Source organism: Pseudorca crassidens, chromosome 3 (genome assembly GCF_039906515.1).
Source record: "Pseudorca crassidens isolate mPseCra1 chromosome 3, mPseCra1.hap1, whole genome shotgun sequence".
Taxonomy (NCBI): Eukaryota; Metazoa; Chordata; class Mammalia; order Artiodactyla; family Delphinidae; genus Pseudorca; species Pseudorca crassidens.
In genome coordinates, this window is record NC_090298.1 from 98282882 (window position 1) to 98308902 (window position 26021).

Sequence of the window (26021 nt, forward strand, 5' to 3'; positions counted from 1 at the left end):
CTCCTGCCTTCCCTTCCTGCAGCTTCACTGTGCTGCTCTATTCACAGCAGTGGACAGAGTGGCTCCTGGTAGCCACCTAGCCATGCAGCTACCCCCGAGACCACATTTTAAGGAAATGTGAAACCCTGCTTCCTCTGTTTAGAGGAAGCATTTCTGCTCTTTACATTTTGTAACTTACCCTTGGAATTGCCAGTGTACCGGGGTTTGAGAGGTCTTTCTGATTTGGAGTCCTTCGCTTCCAGGTGGAGTTTTCTCTTGGAGTCTTCTTTGACCCTTAGTCCCTGATGAAGTTGTCATAGCATCAAGGGGCCAGTCAGAATTTGGGGAGGTAACACAAAGGAACACAAAAGGGAGGTTTCTAAGGTATAAACTTCAAACCTCTGTGAGTTAGTCACATGATAATGCTGGCTGAAGGAAATGAGAAAAGCGTAATATGTTTGTCAGTTGGTGTTGATTTGGTATTTCTTTCAGCCTCCTCCCTGATTTAGTGGTAGGCATTTGATTTTTATTTATTTGTTTATTTTTTTGCTGGGCAGCTTGCGGGATCTTAGTTCCCTGACCAGGGGCCACGACAGTGAAAGTGCTCAGTCCTAACCACTAGACCGCCAGGGAATTCCCTATAGGCATTTCATTTTATTTCAGGTCAACAATAATGCTTATTGCTATTTGAGCATTTGCTGTGAATCGGGCAATATGTTATTTGCTTCACATGGTTCTCTTTACATCTTGATAGCAATTCTACGAGGTAGATGATGTTATTCTCATTTGACAGAGAACAAAATTGTTCAGAGAAGTGAAGTAACTTGCAAGTCTACAAAACCAGGAAGTGGCGCGGCAGGTATTTGAACCTGACCTAGCAGACTCCAGAGCATTTGTCCATTGCATTCCACTTGGGATCTTTTTTGCTGAGTACCTAGTAGGCTCAAGGCAGAGTGTTACTGCTGCAGAAGATAAAAGTAAAATCAACAAACTTGGGCTTCCCTGGTGGCACAGTGGTTAAGAATCCGCCTGCCAATGCAGAGGACACAGGTTCAAGCCCTGGTCTGGGAAGATCTCACATGTCGCGGAGCAACTAAGCCCGTGCACCACAACTACTGAGCCTGCGCTCTAGAGCCCACGAGCCACAACTACTTAAGCCCACACACCTAGAGCCCGTAGCAATGTTGTCCAAACTCTATTCTCTAGTTTTCCTGAGAACCAGAACACCTTTAAGCAATACTTACTATTAATAGACATTCATGTTTATACTGGCCAGGTAGGAATGAGGTTTTTTTTTAATTTTCTTTTTTCTAGGCGTCTATGACTAGGGCTACTTCCTTTTTTTTTTTTTTAAAGTATCTGCTCCTCTTTCCTAACATGTTGAAATGTTAGACTTCCTGTTTCTGCTTGATTTTGAAACTATCCCCCGTTCACCTATCACAGGTAATCCCTGTGTCTCTGTGTAGTCGTAGTTTACGGGTAGCAAGTACAGGCAGCAACCAGTCCGTCCCACTGTGGATGCGGAGACCTCTCTGGAGTCACAACTAAAGGCTGCATAATGTATTCCACTACAGGTGACGAAACCCACGTCCCAGAATAACAAGCAAAACAACTTTTGAAGTGACTGTTGTTGACCACTGTCTTCTGTGCATTGGTTTGATAAACTTATGGTTGATTTTTCAAAAGGACGGTATAAATTCTGTTGAATTATCCTCAGGGAGGACTGACTTTCCCTGAAGGCGATACGGATGCCAGAGAATACACATCAACAGTGTGGCTGTGTATGTTCCTCTGGTCTGTGTGACTCTACCAAGACTCCGCGAACCTCTCCTTCTGATTGATACGGGGGAATATGCTGAAACTACGTGAGTTAACCGTACCCTCAGACTAACTTCGATGTAACATCTTTGTCAGAATCTGGCAGAATGTTCAGATGACTAAATACCGTGGTGTTGCTGTCTACAGGGAAATAATCTTTGGTCACGGCTTTAAAGTGGTTGTGTTCACTGTTTTGTTTTGTTTTTTTTTGCTATGACTCTGGGTGTGGAGAACCGGTATTAAGCTGAGGGACGTTTGAGTACTGTGGGTGGAAAAAATGGCATCTGAAGTTTGCATGTAGACAGTTTCATTTGTACATAAATGAAGGATTGAAATGTTTCAGAAATGGGGCTCTGAACCCATCGAGAACTTTTTCACATAAAGTTTCTCCTTTTGACAATTTATATGTGTTTACTAACTCTCAGACATCTCTGGATCCCAGCGGTCTGGTAGTGGCGGTAACACCTTGAGAACTGCAAACACAAGGGTGTTTATTTCTGTTCTCGCATTATGTAGGGGTTTGTCAGAATATCGCTGCTACCATTTCCTCTAACAGCCAATAAGGGATTTAACCCCACACATGAGGCCTTTCGTACTTTAAAAATAGACCTTAGGCTTGTTTTCAGCCTTACTTAATGCTTCTGTAAGTAAACTTAATTTTAAGATAAATTGGAAACGTTTTCAAGGATTGAAATAAAGAGAGCCTTTTAAAATAGCCCTTAAGTTATATTGGTATTTACACACTCTTGTTCAAGTCTATACATAATATTTGTTGAGGTTTATCTAAAATTTTTCTGCTCAAAAGACTTTCTGGACCTTAAATTGAATACTAGGAAGGAACTAGAAATTGGAAGACATAGATGAGTGTTAATATATCTAGTTTCTTGGCCCATGATTTTTTTTTTTACATCTTTATTGGAGTATAATTGCTTTACAATGGTGTGTAGTTTCTGCTTTACAACAAAGAGAATCAGTCATACATGCACATATGTTCCCATATCTCTTCCCTCTTGCGTCTGCCTCCCTCCCACCCTCCCTATCCCACCCCTCTAGGTGGTCACAAAGCACGGAGCTGATCTCCCCATGCCATGTGGCTGCTTCCCACTAGCTATCGATTTTGCTTTTGGTAGTATATATATGTCCATGCCAATTGAACCTCTCGCAGCCAATGCTATTTCGTAGAGCCGTGACTACTTCTGTTATGTGGAATGTGGTCACCTGCACATCATTTATATGAAATGTACATTTGCCTACCAGATGCCCAGAGCTGTGTGTGTGATTGTCTGTCAGCTTTCTTTATGTATGTATATAGGCACATTCTATCCAATATATAAAACTGGTTATGTGTCTGTGACTGTATATCATGGCATATATACAGTTGGAATCAGAGCCAGGTTTGCTTGGGCAGGTTTTGTGAGAGAAGTGAATTTTGGGTAGAGTTCTACAGCAGGGGTTAGGGTAAGTAATGTACTTTGGCAGAAAGAAGCGGACATAAAACTTCCAAGGCTGGAGCGATTATATTAAATGCATTCATGAGTAAGCACGAACCATTTAGGAGCAAACGTAAATTATTGGTTGAAAATAGCCAGGCTAAAAGTGAAGAGGAGGCAAGGAGATAAGTGTATCAGAGAACAGGAGGGGTGTGTGGGAGCTTCTCTCTTCTGTGTGGCTGGTAAATGTCAGCGGTGGATACCAGCACACCCAGACCATGTTGCCATCTAGTGGAACTGGCTGAACTGCATGGGGAGCATCACCACCTCTTCTCATTGCAGGTTAAATTAATAGCGTGGTCATCTTGGCAATAGAGAAGCTTACTTCTCTTTCCCCTGGGGATTTTAGATGCAGAGTTTGAGAAAGGAGTTGGATGTAACTGTGCTCCCCCCAAAAGTATTAATTTTGACTCTAGAAAATGGAGCTGAGCACCAGTATAAAGAATCTCCTGTAGACAACGTTTGGAGGCCGTGGTCTTGCTGAGACTGTAGGGTGTATGTGGCCCTTCAGCAGCTCAGAGCATGGAACGTGCCGGAAGCAGCACTTGAGAGGGTCTGCAGCAGAGTGAAAGCCCACCACGTACGTCTCTGTGTTGGCTTGTTGTTTCATGTGGTTATGGAGTCCAACCTGTACAGTGGTGGCAGAGGACAGCCCTTCCTTCGGCCATGGACACCGCAGCCCACAGACCTCAGAGCTGGAAGTCACGGTAGAGAGCTGTACTCTTCCTGCCCTCCCTTCCACCCACCCGTGCATGCATCCATTCAGCAAAACTTAATGAGTTCCTTTTTTGTATCAGGGACTCTTCCAGGTACCAGGGATACACCAGTGAACAAAACAGAGAGAAATCCCTGCCCTTGGAGAGTAGACATTCTACTAGGGGATATAGACAATAAAATAAATAAGTAAAATATATAGTAGGTGGGATACTATTAAGTGCTAAGGAGGAAAAAAAATTTTTCTAAGCTGAATAGGAGGATAAAGATGGGTGTGTGTGTGTGTGTGTGTAGGATTTGTAATTGTGTGTCCTCACAGAGAATGTGATATTAGACTCACCTGAAATATGTGAGGAAGCCACATCTGTGAATAGTCTGGGGAAGAACATTACAGGCAGAAGGAAAGCAGATGCAAAGGTCCTGAGGTGGGAGTGGACACGGTATTCCAGAAACAGCCGTAGTACTGATAAGAAAGAGGACAGGGAATGAACCAGAGAGGTGGTGAGGGGCCCGATAAGGTGGCACGTTGTGGACAACTATGATGAATTTGACTTTCACTAGGCATGAGATGAGAAGCTGTTTGATTTAGTCTAATATTCTCATTTTACAGATGAAATTTAGGACAGAGAAATCAAATCAGGCGTCCATGGTTATTCAGCATGATAGTGCCAGAGCCGGGATGGGAACCTGCCTCCTAACGGCCCACTGCCTGCCCGGGTGGGGTGCACAACCACACACACAGGCCCAGACTTCCACGTGCAGTGGTTTAAGAGGAAGCCAAGTGCTGGGGGCTCCTCCAGCAGCTGTTTGGTTGTTCCCCCAGCGTGAACTACCTACCTCTAGAGGCCCCACAGCAAACACAAGAAAGGATCAGACCTCTGAACTCAGAGGAGTCCTCTGCCCAAAATGCCTTCCTTTGTTTGAGTATAGAGATAAATCCTTGGATTTCCCCAGTGGTTACACGCAAGAATCTACAATCTGGTAAAGCCTCCCTACGTTCATTTCTAAGTTAATTGGGTATAGTTAACATTGGGTATAGTTAACATCCAATTCCTATAGTCCTATCCAATTCCTATAGTCCCAAATGTTTTCAGTATCACACATCTCCATAAAATTTAATAAGATGACGTATTACATGTTACTTAAAATGAACTTGAAACAGAATTACCAGCTGAGGAGAGAGCAAATGGTTACCATAAAATACAGTTTGACTTGGACAAATTTTGCCCAACATTCTTGCTTTACTGTGAGCCAATTCAAGCTTTTTTTTTTTTTTTTTTTCTGTCTATCTCCTTTAGATCTCATGACAGATGTCCTCTGGACACAGGCCAAACCCTCTAATCTCACTTTCTGATGAAGGTCAGACTAGTGCTAAGTCTAGAGGAGAATGGCTTTGTGCTGTGGTCCGTATCACCTCATGTCCTTTAATCACCTCACGGTGGCCTGTATCTTGTGCACAAAGCAACATGAGGTCTTTGCATAAGGTTGTCCCATCTTGTGGAGAGAACTAATTCATCCCTATCTCTTGCCCTTTCTTTTCTTTCCTTTCCGCCTAAAGCAAAGCTCCCACTATAGGTAATGTGAGATTTATATCATCATCTTATTTTGCATTTATATTTGTTTGCATAGTACTTTCTCTCTCACTTTCTCTCCCTCTCTCTCTGGGTTTTTTTGTTTGTTTGTGTGTTTTTTGCCAAACAAGGTAATTTCATGTGTTCATTTGTGTACATTGTCTTTAAATGAGCTCTGAAACCCCACTGCCATTAGCGTTGCATTCTTTGGAATCCTTTCGGTGGTTAAAGTCTTTGTCTCCCCCTGGAGCCAGAGGGCACGGACCCCTGTGGTCCTTTGATTCCTGGTCTTGAGGAGAATAATGCTCCTGGTGGAGCTGGCTTTGGTGAGAACCTGAGAAGGAGTGCTTGCTGGAGGAGATTCCATTATCAAAACTCAGGACAACAAAGCAAATGCAGAAATGCAGGTGTTTTTGTGGAGGTTGCTAGGAGCAGTAAGTGGGCCTTAAGAAAACTTGACAAGAACCATTTCTACATTTCTGGCTTATGAACAAGTATTTGCTGCACGTGGGTGACAGACAATGAGAGCGCTGCGTCAAAGGTGCCTCGAAAGACAACCTAATTAAAAACTTAGCTGATTTCTCCAGTTTCCAGAAAGTCCTTCTGTTAGAATTTAGTGTTTCAGCTGTAAGACTGCAGTGGAAAGCTAAGCGTTTTAGCTGTGTGCTGTGTGTGTTTGTAACAAGCAGCCCCAAATGGACTTTGAGCACATCCGAAGGCAAAAATCTGGCCTGACCTTATTAGGCCAGTGTTTTCCATTGTTGATCTGCCCCTTCTCTGCTATTTAACGACTTCTTAGCCTTCAAGGAATGTGTCCCTGAGCTTCTCACCATACCCTTAGCTCCTGGGAGAAATTCCAAAGTAGGCCTGACCTGACTCTAGATTGGGATCTGGAGGTTTTATATACACACCTTCCCAGTTCCTTGTCCTGCCTGCCTTCCAAGTCTCGCTCTTTCAGCCCCTGTGAGGAAGGCAGCCACCCCACCGGGGCAGGGATGTCCTCACACAAGGCCCATCAAGATGTCCCATCAGGGATGGCGGGGCAGGGCCATGCTGGGAGTGGAGGAGGATGCCCAGGGACCCAGGTCCTACCTCTCATGCTCCCCTCCCTCTGTGTGCCACTAAGGTATCTCAGCATCTCCTCCCCGCCGCCCCCCACCCCCCAGGTTTCTGCTCTCAGCTACCACTGCCATCAGGTAGACAGGACTTAGCCCTGCAGGAGGCGGGGCATCCAGGCTGCACTCTGGCCTTTGTTAGGCAGCAAGCTTGAGGAAAGGGGAGAGAACGGTTTGGTCAGCTGTGCATCCTCAGCCTCCATTACCCACTGTCCTTTAGGGACCGGGCACACGGTAAGGCTGGCAGCAAGGTTAGAAGTCCTCAAGCACGCTCCTCATCTGCGGCCCACGATGTGGTATCAGTTATGGCTCTTCTTGTGCAAGAAAGGAACCCTAGTTTAGACTGGCTTATACAAAAGTGGATTTTTCATTAGTTGCATAAGTAGAATGAGATTTGATTTAGCGGTGCAGTGATGTCAAGGACCCACTTTTTTTCCAGTCTGCCTTCTGTGGTTAACTTTCTTCCTCAGCTGGCTTCTTTCATGCTGGTTAAATGTCTGCAGCAATTCTAACTTCACACCCACAATACAGTGTCCAGAGGAGAGAGAACTGGCTTTTGGTAATTCTATCAGAGGAGTGAGTGACCTTTTCCAGAAGCCCCCAGCACATTTCTGATGTCTCACTGACCCAGATTGGGCCACGTGCCCAATCTTAAGCCAGTTTGTTGAGTAAAGAATGTGCTGTGTTGATTGGCTTAGGCTTGGGTTGCCTAAACCAGTCACTCTAGGGCGAGGGGGACGGGATTACTATGACTGTGCGGAAATGCTCAGGGCTGAACCTCAGAGCTGGAGGCTGGGGTCAGTTTCTCCCTCAAACAACATGCTGCTCCACAAGGAGCAGGCAGGCGGGCGGAAGGAAGCGATGGGAAGTCGGCCACGGTGTCTCCTACACAGGCTTCCTTTCACCGTGTTTTTTTTCTTTCCCTGTTGCTTCTTATTTGGTGTCTGGCTATGGTCTAATACAGCAAATGGAGCCCGGCGTATTGGATTACCAATCCCTCTCCCCGCCCAGTGACAAATGACACAGATGCTATCAGGGAGAACAAGGATACAGAGTCCATGAACCACAACAGTACTGCAGATCAGAGAGGGAAATTCTCAAACACAGACCTGGTCTGGTAAGCATTGAGCGATGAGAATAAGAACTAGAGAAGATTAATTACAGGCAGGCTCTTCAACCTATGGTAATTATACACCCCATAGAACACTGGAGTCCAATATAAAATTTTTTTAAAAATCTGTGTAAGAAGTCCATACGTCCCTGTAAAGAATACCCTTACACTTTCTATATATGCGCTTAATTGCCATATTTGATTATTTTATCTATTTTAATGGATATTACTGAACTCTGGATAATGTAAAGACCTTGAAGCTGCACACAAATAAACAAAACAGGGCAATTAGTCATAAGGAGTTTCAGGTAGTTGATGCTAGATGAGACCTCCAGGAGGATGGCTGTCTAGGACAGGGGATGGGGCTGGAGCAACATTCAGAGAGCTCTTGAGGGAGTGAAAGGCACGGTGATATAAAGAAAACACTGCTTTTGTGATGAGTAAATTGGGATAGAAGAGGTGCCCGTTTATCTTTGTAGATGAAATCCATGGCTAGGGTATAGGATTCCAAACTCCCAAACCTTGTCCCCAGCCAGCCGGTATTCCCTGCCACATCCCCAAGGGAATACATGCACAGAAGGCCAACCAAAGCAGAGGAACCCCTTTATTATCAGTGGGCTTTGACCCAAACCCCAGTGACGACCTCGAACCTGGATGCCCATGTAGGTCACAGAAATCAAGTCCAGGAACACTGGGCCAGGCTGCAGAAGGACACGGAGGCTGCCCTGAGGGGCTGGTCACAGAGAGGACAACCTCCACTGTGGAGGTCTCAGAGATCTATGTTCTAGTCCCCCTTAAGACGCTTGTGTGATGAGCCTTTGGACTGGTCATATCAGCTCACTGGACCTAATTTCTCAACTGTGAACAAGTCTGAGGAACGAGGAGATTGACAGGACCTCAAAGGCTTCTTTAAGCACTAGCTTTCTGATTCTTGGATTCTATGCATAGTGCGATAGGAAGTGTAATTTGGAACTGAGATGAGTTTCGGTGTGAGGACCTAAATCCTCTTTGCCAGCACTTAACGGACAGACAGGTGATGGCCCAGTTTCTGTATTACATGCCATAAATGTCTCAAATAGCCATCAAGTGGCTTGACTGTCTGAGCACCGGGTGTGAATTGCTCCAAATTGAGTGCTGTTAGTTGGATCCTACAGATGCTGTGGTATAGCCACAGCTCACTGAATAGAGGGATTGTTTCCTTTGCCAAGACAGGCTTGGAGTTTGGCTGCCAGCCTTCTGTTCTGGGCCATCCAGATGTCAGGGATCTTGTGGGAGCAGTGAGATCAGTCGGTGACTCGTGGCAGATGCTTCTGTTCAAAAGTGGTTTCAAAGCCATGGTCACGTGGCTTATCCTGGGACAAGTGAGTCCCACTGGTGTTTTCAGTCTCCTGTTTTGTTAAGAGTCTGATTGCAAGTGGTGCTGCACACTGTTGTGGTTTATTGTTTTTTGTTTTTGTTTTTTTGGGTTTTTTTGCGGAGCACAGGCTCCAGACGCGCAGGCTCAGCGGCCATGGCCCACGGGTCCAGCCGCTCCGCGGCATGTGGGATCCTCCCAGACCGGGGCACGAACCCGCGTCCCCCGCATCGGCAGGTGGACTCTCAACCACTGCGCCACCAGGGAAGCCCGGTTTATTGTTTTTTAGCGATCCTATTACTCAACAACCCACACATGCTCCGCTCTGAAACGTTAGCCCTACCTTAGTAGGAGAGGTTGGTTGTTGTTAACATCAGTCTGTTATAACGGTGGTTCCAAACTCAAATGTCTACAAGAACCAGGCAAGAAATATCAGTGCATAAGTAGTGCTTTATATGAACAGTTGCAAGTGTTGAGACCTGTGGCAAACTTGCAGAGAACAGTTCTCATCTAAAGGCATTGAAGTTCAGATGAAAAATAAAACTTATGTGGCCCAAGAAAACTCTGAGCTGGATTCAGTCCTAAGGCTATCAGTTTGTGATTCTTGGGCTATAAGCCTGCTAACTTCAGTTATCATTGATATGTTTGCTCAGCGTCAGAGATGCCAGATTTTATCGATGTATTTTTGTTTTTATAGTAGATTTTAGCTTTTTACCTTAGGTTAGAAAACTGGCTATCACTGGGGTAAGTGGGCCGCCATAATTTTTACCCACAAATTGCAAATACTTGAAAAGAAATCATGTCCTCAATGAAAATCATTTCTTTGGTTCAGTGGCCTTTGGAGGCAGAATCAATTTAGAGAAGCAGAGATGGAAATCTCGTCAAAACAATTCTGAGTATTTTACATCATTAGAAAAATTTACATCACTAAAGATAAGGAACCCCAAGCATTTGAAACTCACCCACCTGCCTGGCAAGTTGTCCGCCGGGTTTGTTTACTCCTCTTTGCCTTTTCTTGGGGTGAGGCAGGCAGGAGATTAGTGAGCAGAGTGGAGTTGGGGATGGGATAAACTTGCATTTACTCTTTTCCCAGCCCTCCCCTCCCCCACCCTCCCCTCCCCCTCCCCTCCCCCAGCCCTTCCCCTGCTCCCCACACTCTTAATTTCTGCATTCCTGCTACCACCTGGGATGCCCAGTGAAGGAACAAAGAAACCAGTGAGTTCATTTACTCTTAGATGTTAGTCATTCACAGGCCTCTCCAAGATACGCTTGTATTTTTAAAAGAACCTGATGGTAGAACAGAAAATAGGGCAAAGTTTAGCCCAAAGTACCGCCTCTCTAATGAGAGTATTTCCTGTAGTGCTAAGAGGGTAATTTGGGGCTTGGGAGCCTCCCAGGTGCCTTAGAGATAACACCTTGTGTTGCCCTGTTTCAGGTAAGACCTGCTGGGCTAGCACCAGCCACTGAGCTTGGAGAAGGGGGTTCGACTTCATTTTTTTTTTAACATAATTTAAACTTGTGTGAGAGTCCATGCAAATTATTGCAAATGTGTTTTTGTAAGAGATTGACGGCACCAGCTTCCCTGTGTCTGGTATTGGCCAGTGGGAGAGCTTTGTGAATTTAAATATTCCTTCAGCAAAGTCACTGAATTCAAGCTGTGCTAAAGTTGTGTTCTCTTGACACTGCTTTCTCCTCAGAGTACTCTTCCAACTTACTCTTCTCAGTGAGATTCCATAAGTGAATAGTCCACCAGTCCTTTTTCTACTACCTTAATACCAGTTTATTCTGCAACCCCTTGCAATTTGGCTTTTATCTCTAGTTCTGTTACTCTATCGTCTTTCTCAAAGATCCCCAGTGGCCAGTTGATTTTCATATCCATTGGCTTTTTCTTTAATCTTCCTTTCAGTTATTCTTTCACCTGTGGACTGTTAAACGTGCTGTTAACTTTACCTGAAACCATTCTTCCTTCTTTTCTCTCCCATCTCCCCTTCCTTGGCTAATTCCTTGACTCTCAAGTTTTAGCTTAGGCATCACTTTTTTCAGGAAGCCTTCCTTGATGACTCCCTCCCCCAGGTCCGATTTAGGTACTTGTCCTTTGAGTCTTCATAACACCCCCTACTTTTGTGCTATTGCACTTATCATACTGTATTTTAATTAGTGTTCTTCACCCTCCCCCACTGTACTGCGGGCTTTGTGAGAGCAGGTACCATGGTTGTTTTATCTACACCATTTGCCTTATACCTGTACACGGTGAATGCTCAATAAATATTTGTAGAATGAAGAACTACATAAATGAAGATGACATCTGAACAGTGACGTCTTCAGCTTTGTCTAGAACAGATGATGAACCCCTGACTTCTTCCATCAACCTTTGGTTCTCCCTAAGTCCCTTGGACCTCCAATTAGAAGATGTAGAGCGGTTGTTAGATACTGTCAATAAGAAGTGACATCTGACTCTGAAGAAGAAGACAGGTGTCAGGAAATCCTGACCATTCCCATTCAGCCACTCATGACCAAGCAGAAGCCCTCTGCATTGCTTATGTTGAACAAGTCAGGGTCACCTATGGATGAAACCAATGGAACATATGAGTTTTAAGGGTTCTGACCACCAACAGAATGGGAAACACGTTGTTCAGGAGAACAGGCAAGTTGGCGGTGATGATTTTATCATCATTATGGAGGAAGAACTTAACGTCTGACTGGCAACTGTAGAGAAACACAGCCTAAGAGAGGAATTGATAAGTATTGTGTAGATACAAAACTGTAGATGGTACTATGCTTTGCAGGCCATTTAAGAAATTTTCAAGATAATTTTAACCATTTGCAATTTCATTTTACTGATTTTAGAACCCAATGTCCCTCCTCTCACCTGTGAAACATTACTCTCCTGTATTAAGAGAGTTACATCTGTCTGTAGATCTATGTATTAGGACAGGCTTTATAGAGCAGTTAAAAAGAATGTGAAATGTTGATCACATGCTTCTTCTTGTCTCTTGAGATTGGGTAGGAATTGTTGACCGGGTGTAAAGACAATGAAAAAGGACACAATTGGGCTTCCCTGATGGCGCAGTGGTTGAGAGTCCGCCTGCCGATGCAGGGGACACGGGTTCGTGCCCCAGTCCGGGAAGATCCCACATGCCGCGGAGCGGCTGGGCCTGTGAGCCACGGCCGCTGAGCCTGCGCGTCGGGAGCCTGTGCTCCGCAACGGGAGAGGCCACAACAGTGAGAGGCCCGCAAAAAAAAAAAAAAAAAAAGGATATATTTATTAGGCAAGACTTAGTGAAAAATGTAGGTCCATATATATGTTAGAGAATAGTGTAATTAACAACAGTAGTCTATTTTGTAGGAAAAAAATAAAGTATGTTCCACAGCCTTTGTTTAGTGAAGAGGAGATATCCTATGCAATGTGTTATAGAAATATTTTCATCAAAGGCTGTGAGGCCTGTAGAAACAGCAGGACTCCCTGAAGGGCCCTGGCTGTCTGGGAAATTGGTCTGGTAGAAGAACACATCCCCACACTGGTTGTCCTGCTCTGACTCAGACTCAGATGTGTGAGTGGAACCACATTCCCCCTGCCACATCTGTTCCTCCTCTGGACTTGCCCTTTTCTATTCATGTCTGGCTCCCTCCTCCTCCAAGTCAGCCAGGCTCAGAGCCTCTGGGTTGGCTTTGCTGTCTGACCTCTCTTACTGCACTATATTCCTCTTCTTTTGGAGCGTATGGCACAGTTGCCTTGAATTAAAATGATCTGTGCTCTGCTTATTCAGACACATCCTAAGGTATAAGAAAGTAGCATGGAATGAGGTCGAGGGACCCGCATTCCAGTCTCAGTTCACATTCAGTCCTAGCTAAGTGACCTTGGGCCAGCCACTTATTTCTCTGAGGATCCGTATCATCTTCAGAAGCAGATGGAGCCAGTAATACCCAAGATTCCTTCCTTACAGGATTATCATGAGGATCAATGGTGATGTGTACAGAAGCACTGCAAGAGCTAGAAAATACCACCTTGCTGAGATATCGTAAGAGTGGAGATACATTCTGTAATGTGTGTGGCATAATACCTAGCACATAGTAGGTGTTTGATAAATTATACTTATTATTGCTGATGATATTAAGACATAGCTTAATTGAAACACATAAGTTGTTTGGTACTAAACTGGGTTGCTGGTTCAGAATTTGGGGCTATGGCCAAGTGGGATACTTTTTCCTTCCTCTGGTCCAGATAACAGGATGTTTGGGACAACAAAAGTGCTGCCTTTCTACATTCACAGGTTAATTCCATCCGTCAAGAAAACAGATGGCAAAATTAATTACATGTTGTGCAACAGTGGATCCCAAATTGGCCTCAGAAAACAGAGCATGTTGTAAGTGCAAACAGCCTCTGAGGGAAAACTTGCTCCTAAGAGACTTGCTTAATAGAATGTTTATCACCTCAGACGAGGTCATGCCTTGAGTAAAAGAGGTGTCTGGAATTCTCCTCTGGGATTTATTAGTATATATTATTCAGGTGGCCCAGTGCCGGATGTTAGTTCTTAATTTAAAGGAAACAGCATTCCCACTCTGAGGAAGGTGAGGCCGCTGCTCTTTTAAAGTGGGCAGCTTCTGCTGGTACCTTGCTGGCCCTGGAAATTCCATCAACTGAAATGAAATTTTGTTCAATCCATCTTATTCATGGCTCCTAGGACAACTGTGGTGGGTTTGCTAGGGGGCTGGCGAGGTTGCCTCTATAAAGATAAGCACAATCCATTAGTTGAAGCCTAGACTCCAGTGTCTTCTACTGGGGCTGTTTGCATTTGCTCAGCACTCTGTTTATGAGGATGTTAAGAGGAAATGCCTCCATTCTGTGCATGTTGTAAAACAGAAGGTTTGCAGCTGTCAGAATTATTTTCTTCTTGGCTTTTTATCCGATAGAGTTTTGGATTGTTGTAGATTACCAGCCTCAGTTCTCCAGATGCAATGCAAATTTTCTTGTTTTCTGTCTTTGAAGATAACAGATATTTATGTACACAGTTCCTTGTAACATACTTTTGGAGTAAGGAGAAATTAGGCTTATTCTTACATGTTGTCATAATTCAATATTATGAAATGATTGAATGATTGTTTTATTAGTTATATAGTGCCTTCACAGTATCCAGTGTGTTCTACTCTCTAGAAAGGAGAAAAAAAACCCCACAAGATATAATCTTATGTTCCAAATAGCTTACAAATCTGCCTCAGAAGACAGCTAACATCCAGAGTATCAGCTTTAAGTGTGTTAGAAGTTCACAGTGGAAGTTAAGTTCACTGTGGGCTTCAGTAGGCTTTATGGAGGAGTTGAGACCTGAACTAGGCTTTGGGGTTAAAAAAAAAAAAAAAAAAGCGTAACAGCAGAAAAAATAGACTGCAGCCTGTTCCAACAGTGTGGCTGCACAAGATGTGTCATAAGGTTTGTTTCCAGTAATTTCCAGTTAATGGAAACAATTGTCAAAGTTTCTGAATGATTACTTGCTTTTCAAATCATTCATGTGTACTTGTGTATGGAGTGGGGAGCAGTCATGATTTTGCCACTAGTAGCGTCATTTACACTCACTTGCATTGCCAGCGCTTTCTTTGGGAGAGGGAGGTTGTTGTTCCAGCTGGCATCCTGGGCACCTGGCCCATAGCCTGCTTAGCTCAGCTGCTTTCGTGTGTGCAGGGACTGTGGCAGGTACGAATCATTGTATTTCTAGCCTCAGTGGGCATTTGAATTTTCAACCCATGGTCTCATTTAAGGGAAATCAGCTTGAATCTGTTAGATAATACCAGCTAGCGATGATAGTTAGACTAACAGCTGTGGGAACGCAGGGGAAAAAGGCCTATTCGGGAAACATTTTGACTGTGGGACTTAGATTAGAAATAAGGGGACACAAAGCAGCCTGAGTCAATGATAATCATAAGTTTCTAGCCATCATTGCCCAAGTAAGAACGAATTTAATATTATGAAGAAAACCAAGATGCTGGGGGTGGGGGAGGGATCTATCTGTGCCTTCAAGTATAAGGATACTCCCTAGGTGAGTGTCCCTCCAAGGTGAGCCTAAGGAACCTTCCAAGCAGACTTGTCCTAAGGGCAGCTGGAAACATATAGGCCGGAGCAAAGGTTCCCAACATCTTTACTCATGGAACCCTTAGTGTCTCAGTAATTTTTTCATATTATTTCTAGGATACAAGAAGTACCTAGCAGTTTCACTTATGAAGTGCTTAGGTCCCAATAACTTAATAAGTAGTTATGTACTATTAACTTTGTAGCCATGTGAAAAAATAATACACATAAATTGAAAGGTTAAAAAATAATGTTTTTATTTCATTCTTCACCAGTTACTTACTAATGGAATGGGTGCATCTGTTGGGCCTTGCACGTTTCAGTCAGGATCCAGTCAGGAGATAAAGCACATGATAATTTGAACAGGAAAGTTTAATATAAAGAAATATTCGCTAGCAAACAGTATGGGGGCTCCTAAAAACTTAAAAGTAGAATTACCATTCGACCTAGCAATTCCACTTCTGGGTATATACCCAAAAGAGTTGAAAACAGGGACTTGAACATGTATTTGTATACCTATGTTTATAGCAGCATTATTCATGATAGCCAAAACGTAGAGGCAACCCAAATGTCCATTGATGGAGGAAGGGAAGAAACAAAATGTGGTACATACACACAGTGGAATATCATTCAGCTTTAAAAAGGAAGGAAATTCTGATACATGCTCCAACATGGATGAACCTTGAGGTCACTAACTAAGTGAAATAAACCAGTCACAAAGAAGACAAATACTGAGTAATTGCACGTACATGAAGTACCTAGAGTAGTCAAATTCAGAGAGAGAGAGTGTAGGATGGTGGTTGCCAGGGGCTGAGGGGAGGGAAGAATGGAGAGTTAGTGTTAATGAGTATAGAGTTTCAGTTTTGCAAGATGAAAAGAGTTCTGGAGATGGATGGTGGTGAGGCTTGCACAACAATGTATGTGTGCTTAATACTACTGAGCTGTACACTTAAAAACGTCTAAGATGGTGCATTTTATGTGATGTGCATCTCACCACAATTGAAAACAGTAGTAAGAAAGAAAAAAAATTTTTAAAGAAATATTCATTTTGATGAGGGTTGGCTGTTAGGAAGTAAAGAGAATTCTGAAGAACAGAGGAATAACAAATATAAAGAGCAGCCTCTTCCCCTGGGTTTGAAACAAGGCACCAAACCCAAACTTGCTCTCTCTTCTACTGTGGACCTTGTTGGGGAGAGGATGGCTAGCCTTGGCACCTTGGATGGCAGAGAAGTCACAGTAGCGCTGTGCTGGTAGAACTTGCTGGAAATCCATCCTCTAGGATGCCGAGGAAATCTGTTCATGGGGAGGTTTCCCACTGGAGGGGCTCTGCTACAAAACCACCTAAGGGGGACGCCAGCAGAAGCTGCTGGAGGCTGGTTGGTGCTGACCACCATGTACAGCAGGGGCCAGTTGCTGAAGAAGGTACCTGCATTGCAGGAACTGGGGGCTGGAGAAGCCATGTATGCTTGTGGCAGCTTGCAGCAAGAGCACACCAGAACCAGGAAACAAAAGTTCCTCTTCCTGTAATGTCTCTCCATGGCACCCCACTGACAAAGCTTAGGGTAGAACCAGCTGGCAAGAGAAAAAATATGTAAAGTTCCATCTTTATTTTTGCAGAGGGTGAATTGGAGCTGTGAGGCAATAAATTGATCACTGGCCAACACACAACTTCTTAAAACCTTGAAATCAGATTGTATTCCACTATCCTAATTTCCTGTTTCACGTTACTTTTCACATAATATTTGCTTTTTAAGTACAGCAAGTGCCTACAACCCAGCTTTGCAAAGTAATGCTCTCATCCAAAGAAATATAACAGTCTAATGTTATACTGTGAACTGGCTTGAACTACTAGTTCACGCAGTGTCTGAGAGATGTTAAATAATGCTATGTCTTCCTCAAAAATTTAAAATATCCTGCAACACCCCCTCGAGTTTGCTGTAGTGCTCTCAGGCACCATGGCACACAATTTGAGGATCTCAGGGCTCAAATTGTGAGTCTCTTTCACCAACTCTGACCACATCATTCTAACATACGAGAATCTGAGGTACCGATTTGGTTAAGAGTACAGAAGAGTCAGGTGTAATGTAAAAATTGTATAGGGTCAATATTGTTTCTGAAAATCTTTTAGGAAGTTACCAGATTGGAGAATAACATACCATCTTCCAGTAAGTATAGGACTTATTGTAAGTGTTTCCTCCAGCATTGGAACAAGTTCCTGTTTCCTTCGGACTAGATTGGATAGTTGCCTTGTCTTTAGAGGTACTTTGACATTAAAAAAAACATGCATAGCCTTAACCACGACATTCACCATCAGTGTATGAGATGCCCCCAGTGTGAGAGGCAATGCAGAGACAAGGGTCAGAGAGGGACCAGCAAAGCCCCAGCTCCATCTCATGCTTACTCTTCAGCATAAAATCATTTCATGGTGGCTGATGCACCATTTAGGTTATTATTTTTCTCTCTCTTTCTGTCTGTTTTGGGCTGATGGTACATAATTGAATTTGAGAAAGTTAAATGGCATGCGATGGGGCTTTGCTGAATTCAGTAGTAAAAATTCTATTGAAATAGTTTTCAAATTTAAGAAGTTAGTGATTTGTAGCTTTCTTTTGTTTCTACGAGGAAACGAATGGACTTAATAAGACCTTTTTTAGGTAGGTAGGCAGGTATACTGTTCACGTCACCACTTTCCCAGAAAATACATTCATTTTGGTGATGTTTACAATTTTGTGAATCATAACTGTTACATATTTCTATAGCTCTTTAAGGAGAAGCTGAATAACTTAAGTTTTGTAATCTGACCTATTCAAAAGGAAAAACTTCTGATCCATGCCTTTCAGTGCTACCTGCAAAACAACCTCCCTTTTCCTCCTGAAACCCTGTTTGGATAAGTTCTGCTTTGGTTCACATTTTTATCACCTGCTGAGTTTGTCTGCTGAGTTTCAGCCTTGGCTACTTTCACTGGCAAGCCTGTCTAGCCCTGTAGCTTCACCTCCCAGCGTTTTCTGTCTCTTAAACAGTGACGAGTTGGCACGAATATTAACTTAATAGAGAATCTACCCATGTCAGAAACTCAATGTTAAACTCCAAATATGACAACTTGGAATGGATTAGACTTTCAAACAGATCTCAGACCAGGAGTCTATGGTCCAAATTCCACATATGAGCACTACTTCCGTTTTCTTATGGATTTCAAAAGTTTGGTCAGAAACCCCGATAAAGATCTTAACTGCTCAGATGTGATCACGTAGGGACACTACCCAACCTGTCTTGGCATCCTTTTCTACCCCCTTAGAGTGAACACACGGAAGAGAAAGAGGTTGTCACTGCTGCCGCCTCAAGCAAAGCTGCTTGCTTCTGAATACTTCATGATAATCAATAGCAGATGTGTGGCCAGCCCTGGAAAGTTGCATAACTGTCTCACATTGCATTCTACTGCAATTACCAGCCAATACGAGGGGGTCTCCAGTAGGCTGTTGAAAGAGAAATTTCAGTTAAAAAAATCTTTGTTTATCTCCTCATAAAATTATTTCCTTGCAGTAAGCAGTAAAGGTAGTGGTTAGAGTGGAAGTAGTTTGAATAGTACTGCCCTTAAACTTGAATTTCAGTTCATTATAAGGAGGAACTTTCTAATGATTAGAGAGGAAGTGGGACCCTGTTAAAGGAGTGAGTCTCTGTTAATAGAAGTAATCAAGGAGATTCTGGATGAATGCTTGCTGCCTGTGACATGTCTAGGAGAGTGCTTCACAGCCAGGTAGAGGATTAGAGTAAATGACCTCTAAGGTCGATTCCAAGCCTGAGTTTCTGTGACTATGATCACTGATCACGTTTTCCTCCTGCTCCTTTTCTGAAGATAAGCCAGGGATGCATAGGTCAGGTGTGGCACGGCCTTCTGGGTCCAGTCTCAGCCCTGCCTCTTTTCTTCCTGGCGAATCCCTTCTGTAGCCCCTCTCAGGTTATCCCGTGTTGACCCCATTAACCTGGGCACAGTGAGGTTCGGCCCTTTTATTTTCACTTTCCATCGCTGGACCACACACATTAAATTGCCACACCTATCTGGAACTTCTGTAGGGCCAGCATCTAGGGCTTCCAAATAGATGCTCCACAACCTAAAATAATCTGGCCTTATTCATGAAAGTATTTGCAACAGGGATGAGGGGGACTTCATAATTTTCAGTGCTTCGTCACATTCTTGACTCATATTTTTATTGTTGCTCCTTGTGAAATAAGTGGCGTTATCCCCATTTTACAGATGTGCAAACAGAAGCTGAGAGAGCTTAAATGGCTTGCCGATTTTTAGAAGAAAAGTGATAGAAGAATGAATAGAAAAATAAAGTCCTAATGTAAATGAGGCAGTGCTTACTGAGTTTGTGGTAATTAGGCCCAGTTCTCCCACATTGAGTCTGGTGTTCTCTTCTCTGCTCCTGGCAGCCTCACATCCAAGGAGGTTTAGTCAGGGTCCTGAGCGAACTTCTACTTTAAAAAAGAAAAAAAAGAGCTTCCCTGGTGGCGCAGTGGTTGAGAGTCCGCCTGCCGATGCAGGGGACACGGGTTCGTGCCCCGGTCCGGGAGGATCCCACATGCGCAGAGCGGCTGGGCCTGTGAGCCATGGCCGCTGAGCCTGCGCGTCTGGAGCCTGTGCTCTGCAACGGGAGAGGCCACAACAGTGAGAGGCCCGTGTACCACAAAAACAAAACAAAACAAAACAAAAAGACCTGTAGTTTCATGTGGCTGAATAAATAGGCGCTATTAAACTTATGGTTTATTTAAAGCATTGAATATCAGGAATGGAATAGCTTTGATTTGAGGCTGTGATCTAAGCATTTGAACAGAGTGATTTGAGCATTCCATCCTAGAATCATGACCAGCTCAAACTTTCTGAGAATCTTCCAGTATAGCAATCTTTGAATTATTCTTCTGCAAAATAAAAGACTTGAATTTTACGTGAGTAGTTTAATAGAGTGAGAAAGTCTGGGTATAGGAAACAGGAGGCCTGGTTTGCATTTACTGTAGTCTCAAAAACATTATTACTTAGTTTTGTGACCTTGAGCAAATTTTATAACCTCCCTTTCTTTAATTACATATCTGTAAAATGAGTATAGTGACCCAAGGGAACTAACTGAGAAGTCTGAATAAAACATATATAAACGCAAGGCATCATAGCTAAGTATTACAAAAGAAAGACCCAAAGACATAAATTCTTCAGATAGTATTTTCGGACCTGATTTTGAGTGTGTGTGTGTGTGTGTGTGTGTGTGTGTGTGTGTGTGTGTGTGTTTCATCATCTGCTAAAAGTTTTTAGCAAGGAAGATTTCTTAGGAGAGAAATAAAAGCAAACACTGATAGTCCAGGAAATAAAAGCAAACACTGATAGTCTAGGAAATAAAAGCAAACACTGATAGTCTAGGAAACAAGTCTCTCCCAGATGTATTGTTGTCTCCCTGTGTGCGCTCACTTCAGATGTCAGCACTTCTTCCCATTCCCTCAGAATTAACCACTCACACCCAGAGCATTAGTGAGCCTGGAGGATACACTGAAAATGCCATAGGGAAGAATGAGGAGAGGATTTACCCAGAACAAACTTCAGACTCCCAGGCACGGCCCTGGGAGGCAGCTTTCCCCATCCTCCATCTCCACACTTATCCTCAGCCTTCTTCCTTGATTCACAGCAGTTCTGTCCCTGCCTCCCAATCTCCTGCACCTCATCCCAGTACCAGCAGTGCATAAGCAGGAGGCCACTTGAGGCTCAGGGCTTGGCCTCCTGAGAAGGTGTGTAAGGAACCTCCACTGTCATTTGCAGGGCCCTTTCTCCACTTTCGGTAAATAAAACTTTCTTAAGGAAGAAGAGTGAGATCACCTGGGCCAGGCAGGGGCTCTGGCGAGACACCCATTTAGCCCCACCCCTCTTTTGGAAGGTTAAATACAAGAGAATGTCTGAGGAGGAGAAGAAGGATGCAAAGCCTGCAGCCCTAACCAGGTGAGACCAAGAACACAGATCCTTCTGTGAGGAGAGGGATTGAAAGCCAACTTTATACATAGATCATGAAAGCCTTTAAAGACTCTCAAGGGTGTAGACATAAATAACTGAAGAAAAGGCGAGGAAAACCTCAAAGTCAAATAGAAGAAAAACACTTTTTTGTGTGTGTGTGGTACGCGGGCCTCTCACCGCTGTGGCCCCTCTCGTCGCGGAGCACAGGCTCCAGAAGCGCAGGCCCAGCGGTCATGGCTCACGGGCCCAGACGCTCCGCAGCATGCGGGATCCTCCCGGACCAGGGCACGAACCCGCATCCCCTGCATGGGCAGGCGGACTCTCAACCACTGCGCCACCAGGGAAGCCCAGAAAGCCACTTTTTTTTTTTTTTTTTTCAGAAAGCCACTTTTTATACCAAGTAAACAACTCTTTTTTTTCCCCCGACCTAAAATGTTGTTTATACAGATTCAACCTCTTGTCAGCAGGGTAGAAATAAAAATATTGATGGAATGACCATTTCTGTAGCATGGTATTCTTATGACCTAGAAGCCATTAAGTCTATAACAAATTGACAGAGATGCTTAGTCTTTTTCACTGCAGAGAACTTACAACATTCTTGAATGGGAGCAGAGTATGTGGTACCTCCTGAATGAACTGTACCTTCTCTTCCCAATTCTGCTGGCTTCTCTTCTGTGTAAATCTGAACACTTGCTGCCCTCCTCTGTTCTTAGCAGACATCTGGGCCACTGTAAGCAAAAGGTCCAAAGCCCAGGCATTTTCCCAACAGCTTTACTGAGGTATAATTTAAGAGGAGATGTTTCTGCTGTTCTGTATAAAGTTCAGTTGAGAGGTGGTGTTAATAAACCTTCCTTAGAGCCAAGATCACTTGGAAGGTTGAACTCTTTAAGTCTCTGGTCAAAATTACCAAAATTATGCCAGTAAGCTCCATGTGAGCAGAGCCCTTTTACATGTGACACATGTAAATATTCGATAATGACTGACTGAATGAAAAAAAACCAAACAAACAAAAAACAGAATCTTAGCCAGCACTGTAACTCTCCCGTCTTGATACAGAAGGTGGGAGAGCCACTGTTGGACATGGGTAGAAGTTCAACATAGTATTTAAAAGCAGTTTGGTATTAAATGAGAAGTGCTGCTAACTTAGTTGCTATTTTGTATCAGGTGGTCTGTAAGAGATTGTTGTTGTGACTTCAGAGCGTATTCCAAGCCACACTAAGAGGTGGTGGAGTGTTTCTTAAACATACAGAAGTGAACAGGTTGCACTTACACCAGACAACAAATCATTATGATGTACTGGAGCATATTTACTAGGGCTAAAAAGTAATCTCCTTTTTAAAACAGAGCAAAATCAAGACGAAGTGACCGACCTAGTATCTGTCTGTTGCCGTAGACAACCAGGGAAACCCCAGAGAATCAGCTGCCCTTTGTCACCATTCTTTGGTGGGAGGGGGGCAGTGTAGCTTCAAGTTGTACAGGTGACTGAGGCACATCCTTATCCACACAATATCTTTTTTTTCTTATTCAGTGAATATTTATTGAATAGATACTATTTTTAGGCTAGTATACAGAGAGTGTTGTGGAAAAAATAAACATAGAAACCCTTGGGTAGTTTTTTTGATGATTTCATAGAACACATACAAAATATATACACCATTTTAACCGACATCCTCGTGTCATATATTATACAGTTGTAGTTCAGAGGAGTGAAATAAGAAGTTGGAAAGAGCTAATTAGAGGCAGACACTGAACTAATACCTTATTTTACTAACACAGTCAGCTGGTTTCTTCTTTTAGGCGGTTAAGGAGATTTAGATAAATTTACAGTTAACCACAAAACAAAGAAATAAATGCTTACAAACAGTGAAACACACTTCTGTAGAACTTCTGAGAAGGACATGGACACTTTCTTATGGAGAGGTCCTAGAATATCTGGAATTTTGGATCCTAAAGAAGAGTGGTTTTTGGGGAGTGGGGTGGGGGGGAGGGTAGGACAAGATGGAGAGAGGCTGTGATACAATCTTTTAAAATAGACTGAGCATGCCTTGCACTTGAGCTATATCAGGACATTGTTCCCCAAGGTGACTTCTGGACTGCATTTAAATACAAAAGTTTTTTGCCAGGTTTCCTGAGGATCCCAGCGAAAGTTCAAAGATCAACCTAGCTGCTAAAACGGCTCTAAATTGAATTAGGAGGCTGACACAGCAGCGCTTGAACTGCTCATTCAGCAGTTGTTCTCCTCGGCTAAACTGAGTGGAGCTGAAGGCCTTTTTGTGAACCCAGTGTAAAACAAGTCGGACATTAGGATGTGTACTTTAACACACCTTATGTGGTTTGTACGTAATTGGACTTGCAGGAGGACATTTCGTAAATCATTCTTATGGGGGCACTTTCTGAAGGAAGAAGGTAAAAGTGAGTCCTTCCTGTGGCTGATGGGGCCCAGACTTTGGGTTGCGTGAATCTGCGTAATCATCACCTTGAAAAGGTGTTGCATCTTACTCCAATTATAGATGAATGGGAACTATCTTTATGTAGTTCACAGCCCTGGTGAGATCCTGCAGGGCTCCTGGCTGACATCTGTGGAAGTCTGGGCTGCCAAGGGGGAGGGCAAGGACAGATGGCTGGTGTGGGGTGAGGTGGGGAGGCTTCCAGAATGATTCCTTGGATGAGACAGGAAAGGTCGCTTCTGACCGGTAAGGGAGCTTTTCTTTGGGTTCAGAATGACCTTCATATCTCCTCCGTAAGTCTGAAGTTACAGAGTGAAGGTATGCATCCTAGCAGCTCAGGATGTGTGGCAGGGGGGACCTCGCATTTAACTGCGATTTTTGGAAGGGTGCAGCCTGTTACCCTTTTGGTGGTGAGGTCAGTTTCCGGGAGGCTCCACAATACTGATATTTTCCAGATGTTTCTCCTCTTTTCTCCTTTCTGACTGGCTATGTCTTCCTCTCATCATCCTGCCCTTTTAGTAGAATTGAGATAAAATTCTTCTTGGTGTCTTAAGCATGTTAGAATCACTCAGCAGTAGGAACTGATTTAATATCTAGGTCTTATATTAATATTTATAATAGCCTTCACTGCTTGTGAACAGCATAAACACTTCTTTTCTGTTCAAACCCAATACTGAAATAAAACCCAAGAATATCTTTTACAAAAATTTACTTTTAATAGTGGTGGTAGTTTGTAATAATCTGTGTAGGATTTTATGGTTTTCATATCACTTTTTGCTTATATTACCTTCTTCAATACCAAACATAAATTTGTGAAGTAAATAAAATTGATTAATCCTCATTTTCCAGATGAGGAAGGGGAGGCCCAGAGAAGTTAAATAATTTGCTCAAGGTCATACAAATAATAAATGGCAGAACTAAATCTTAATTCAGATTCTTTACATCTGTTGTATATTCTTTTCATTAAATTTACTATAGGGCCTCTCTTCTTGTTTTTTGCCCATATTAAAAAAAAGAAGGGAAATGAAGAAAAAGAAAGCAGCTGGAAAATATATTTATTAAAAGAATGTAACTTTTCTCACAGTTTCCTATTGGATCTTTCAGGTATGTTATTTGAGGGCCTGTTGCCTTAGATTGGTAATAAAACTAATGCTCTGCAAAATACCTCATTAAGACAGGTATGTCGGTGGCAGCTCTGGTCTCCCATTCTCCGAAGGAAAAATTAAGGTTTCACAAAGCTAAGACGTCTTCCTCTCAGCCGGTTGTAGGAGCTTGTGGACCCGACCAGGGGGCAGAATTGAGATCTGTCCTCCAGGCTCTCCAGCCTCTTTATTCTATCAGCATTTCAAAAGCCTGACTACCTCCCCACCCACGCCTCCTCTTTCGGCTTTTTGGAAGGAATTTATCCCTGGTAGTTGCTATTAGCGCGGGGAGGGAATCGCCCCCTCAGTCTGGGGGATGGCCCTTGCGTAACTGCAGAAGAGTTAGTTCTCCCGGGTTGGGGTTTGAGTACGAGTGCTCGCCCGGGTTATACGGAATGAGAAAGCCGCCTTGTCTCCTTTTCCTGCGCAAAGGTAAGGGGTGGAGGCTACACCCCACTTTCTGATAAAGGCCCCCCCTCTTGGGCTTGTGAAGCAGGTACCTTCCAGGCACATGGATCAATATCCACGTTGCTTTCCTACAAAAATAACGTGTAAAACCGAGCAGCTTTAAAATCCTTCATTTTGGGCGTATAAAGCCCCAAGACACAGAAAGTTAAATGGGCGTCGAAAAATGTAACCTAAAGATGGAGAAGCATTCTTTGGACTGCGTATGCGTTTATGCCTTATGTAAAACAGCAGCGCGCGCCGAGATGGGCCTTTTTTCTTCCCTGCACATTGATTTACCAGGCATGGCCCGTCCGGGGTCTTGGCGGCCGCCACCCCACTGCCCGGCCCCTCCACAAAGTCAGCCCCACCTGCGTGCGCCCGGCCACCAGCCGCCAGGTCGCCGGCGACGGGCTGGGGCGCGCGCCCCGGGGGCGGACTCCCGCCGCCCAGCTGAGACGCGATTCGTCACTCTTGCAGAACTTTCCCCCTGAAAATCCCTGCACCAGAACCAGCCCTCCCGCCCCGAAGAGGTTTTGATTTTAGTGGCTTTCCTTCCTTTTATTTTCCGTTGTGTGCGGGTTTGGGCTGCCGAGCAAATTTGCAGCTCGTCCATGTCAGCGGCAGTCGCTTGTGCTACCGCTTACTCTGACACCATGCACTCCGAAGCAGAAGAATCGAAGGAAGGTACGAGTTTGATTTTGCTGGGGGCCCCCGCCAGATTCTGCGGAGGAATGTGGAAGTAAGGCGGAGTAGGGGAGCAGATGGGAGTTTAAAAGTGCGCGATGGGTA

At 43.8% G+C, this 26021-nt stretch overlaps 2 protein-coding genes across 5 annotated transcripts in view; both read left to right on the forward strand.

Annotated features, from left to right (window-relative positions):
• DMXL1 (Dmx like 1) overlaps nucleotides 1-26021 on the forward strand; it is a 262636-nt gene that overhangs the window by 200186 nt on the left and 36429 nt on the right. The window lies entirely within an intron of this gene.
• TNFAIP8 (TNF alpha induced protein 8) overlaps nucleotides 1-26021 on the forward strand; it is a 122846-nt gene that overhangs the window by 58750 nt on the left and 38075 nt on the right. Inside the window, exon 1 of one of the 4 annotated variants that reach the window (XM_067731515.1) lies at nucleotides 1481-1844. The exons of 1 other annotated variant lie outside the window; for it this stretch is intronic. In XM_067731515.1, coding sequence (XP_067587616.1) covers nucleotides 1832-1844 — 13 coding nt within the window. In that variant the 5' untranslated portion in view covers nucleotides 1481-1831. Of the gene's footprint in view, nucleotides 1-1480; nucleotides 1845-25064; nucleotides 25218-25675; nucleotides 25917-26021 lie in introns of those variants that run through there. 2 more of the 4 variants (XM_067731514.1, XM_067731512.1) reach the window with 2 other exon arrangements.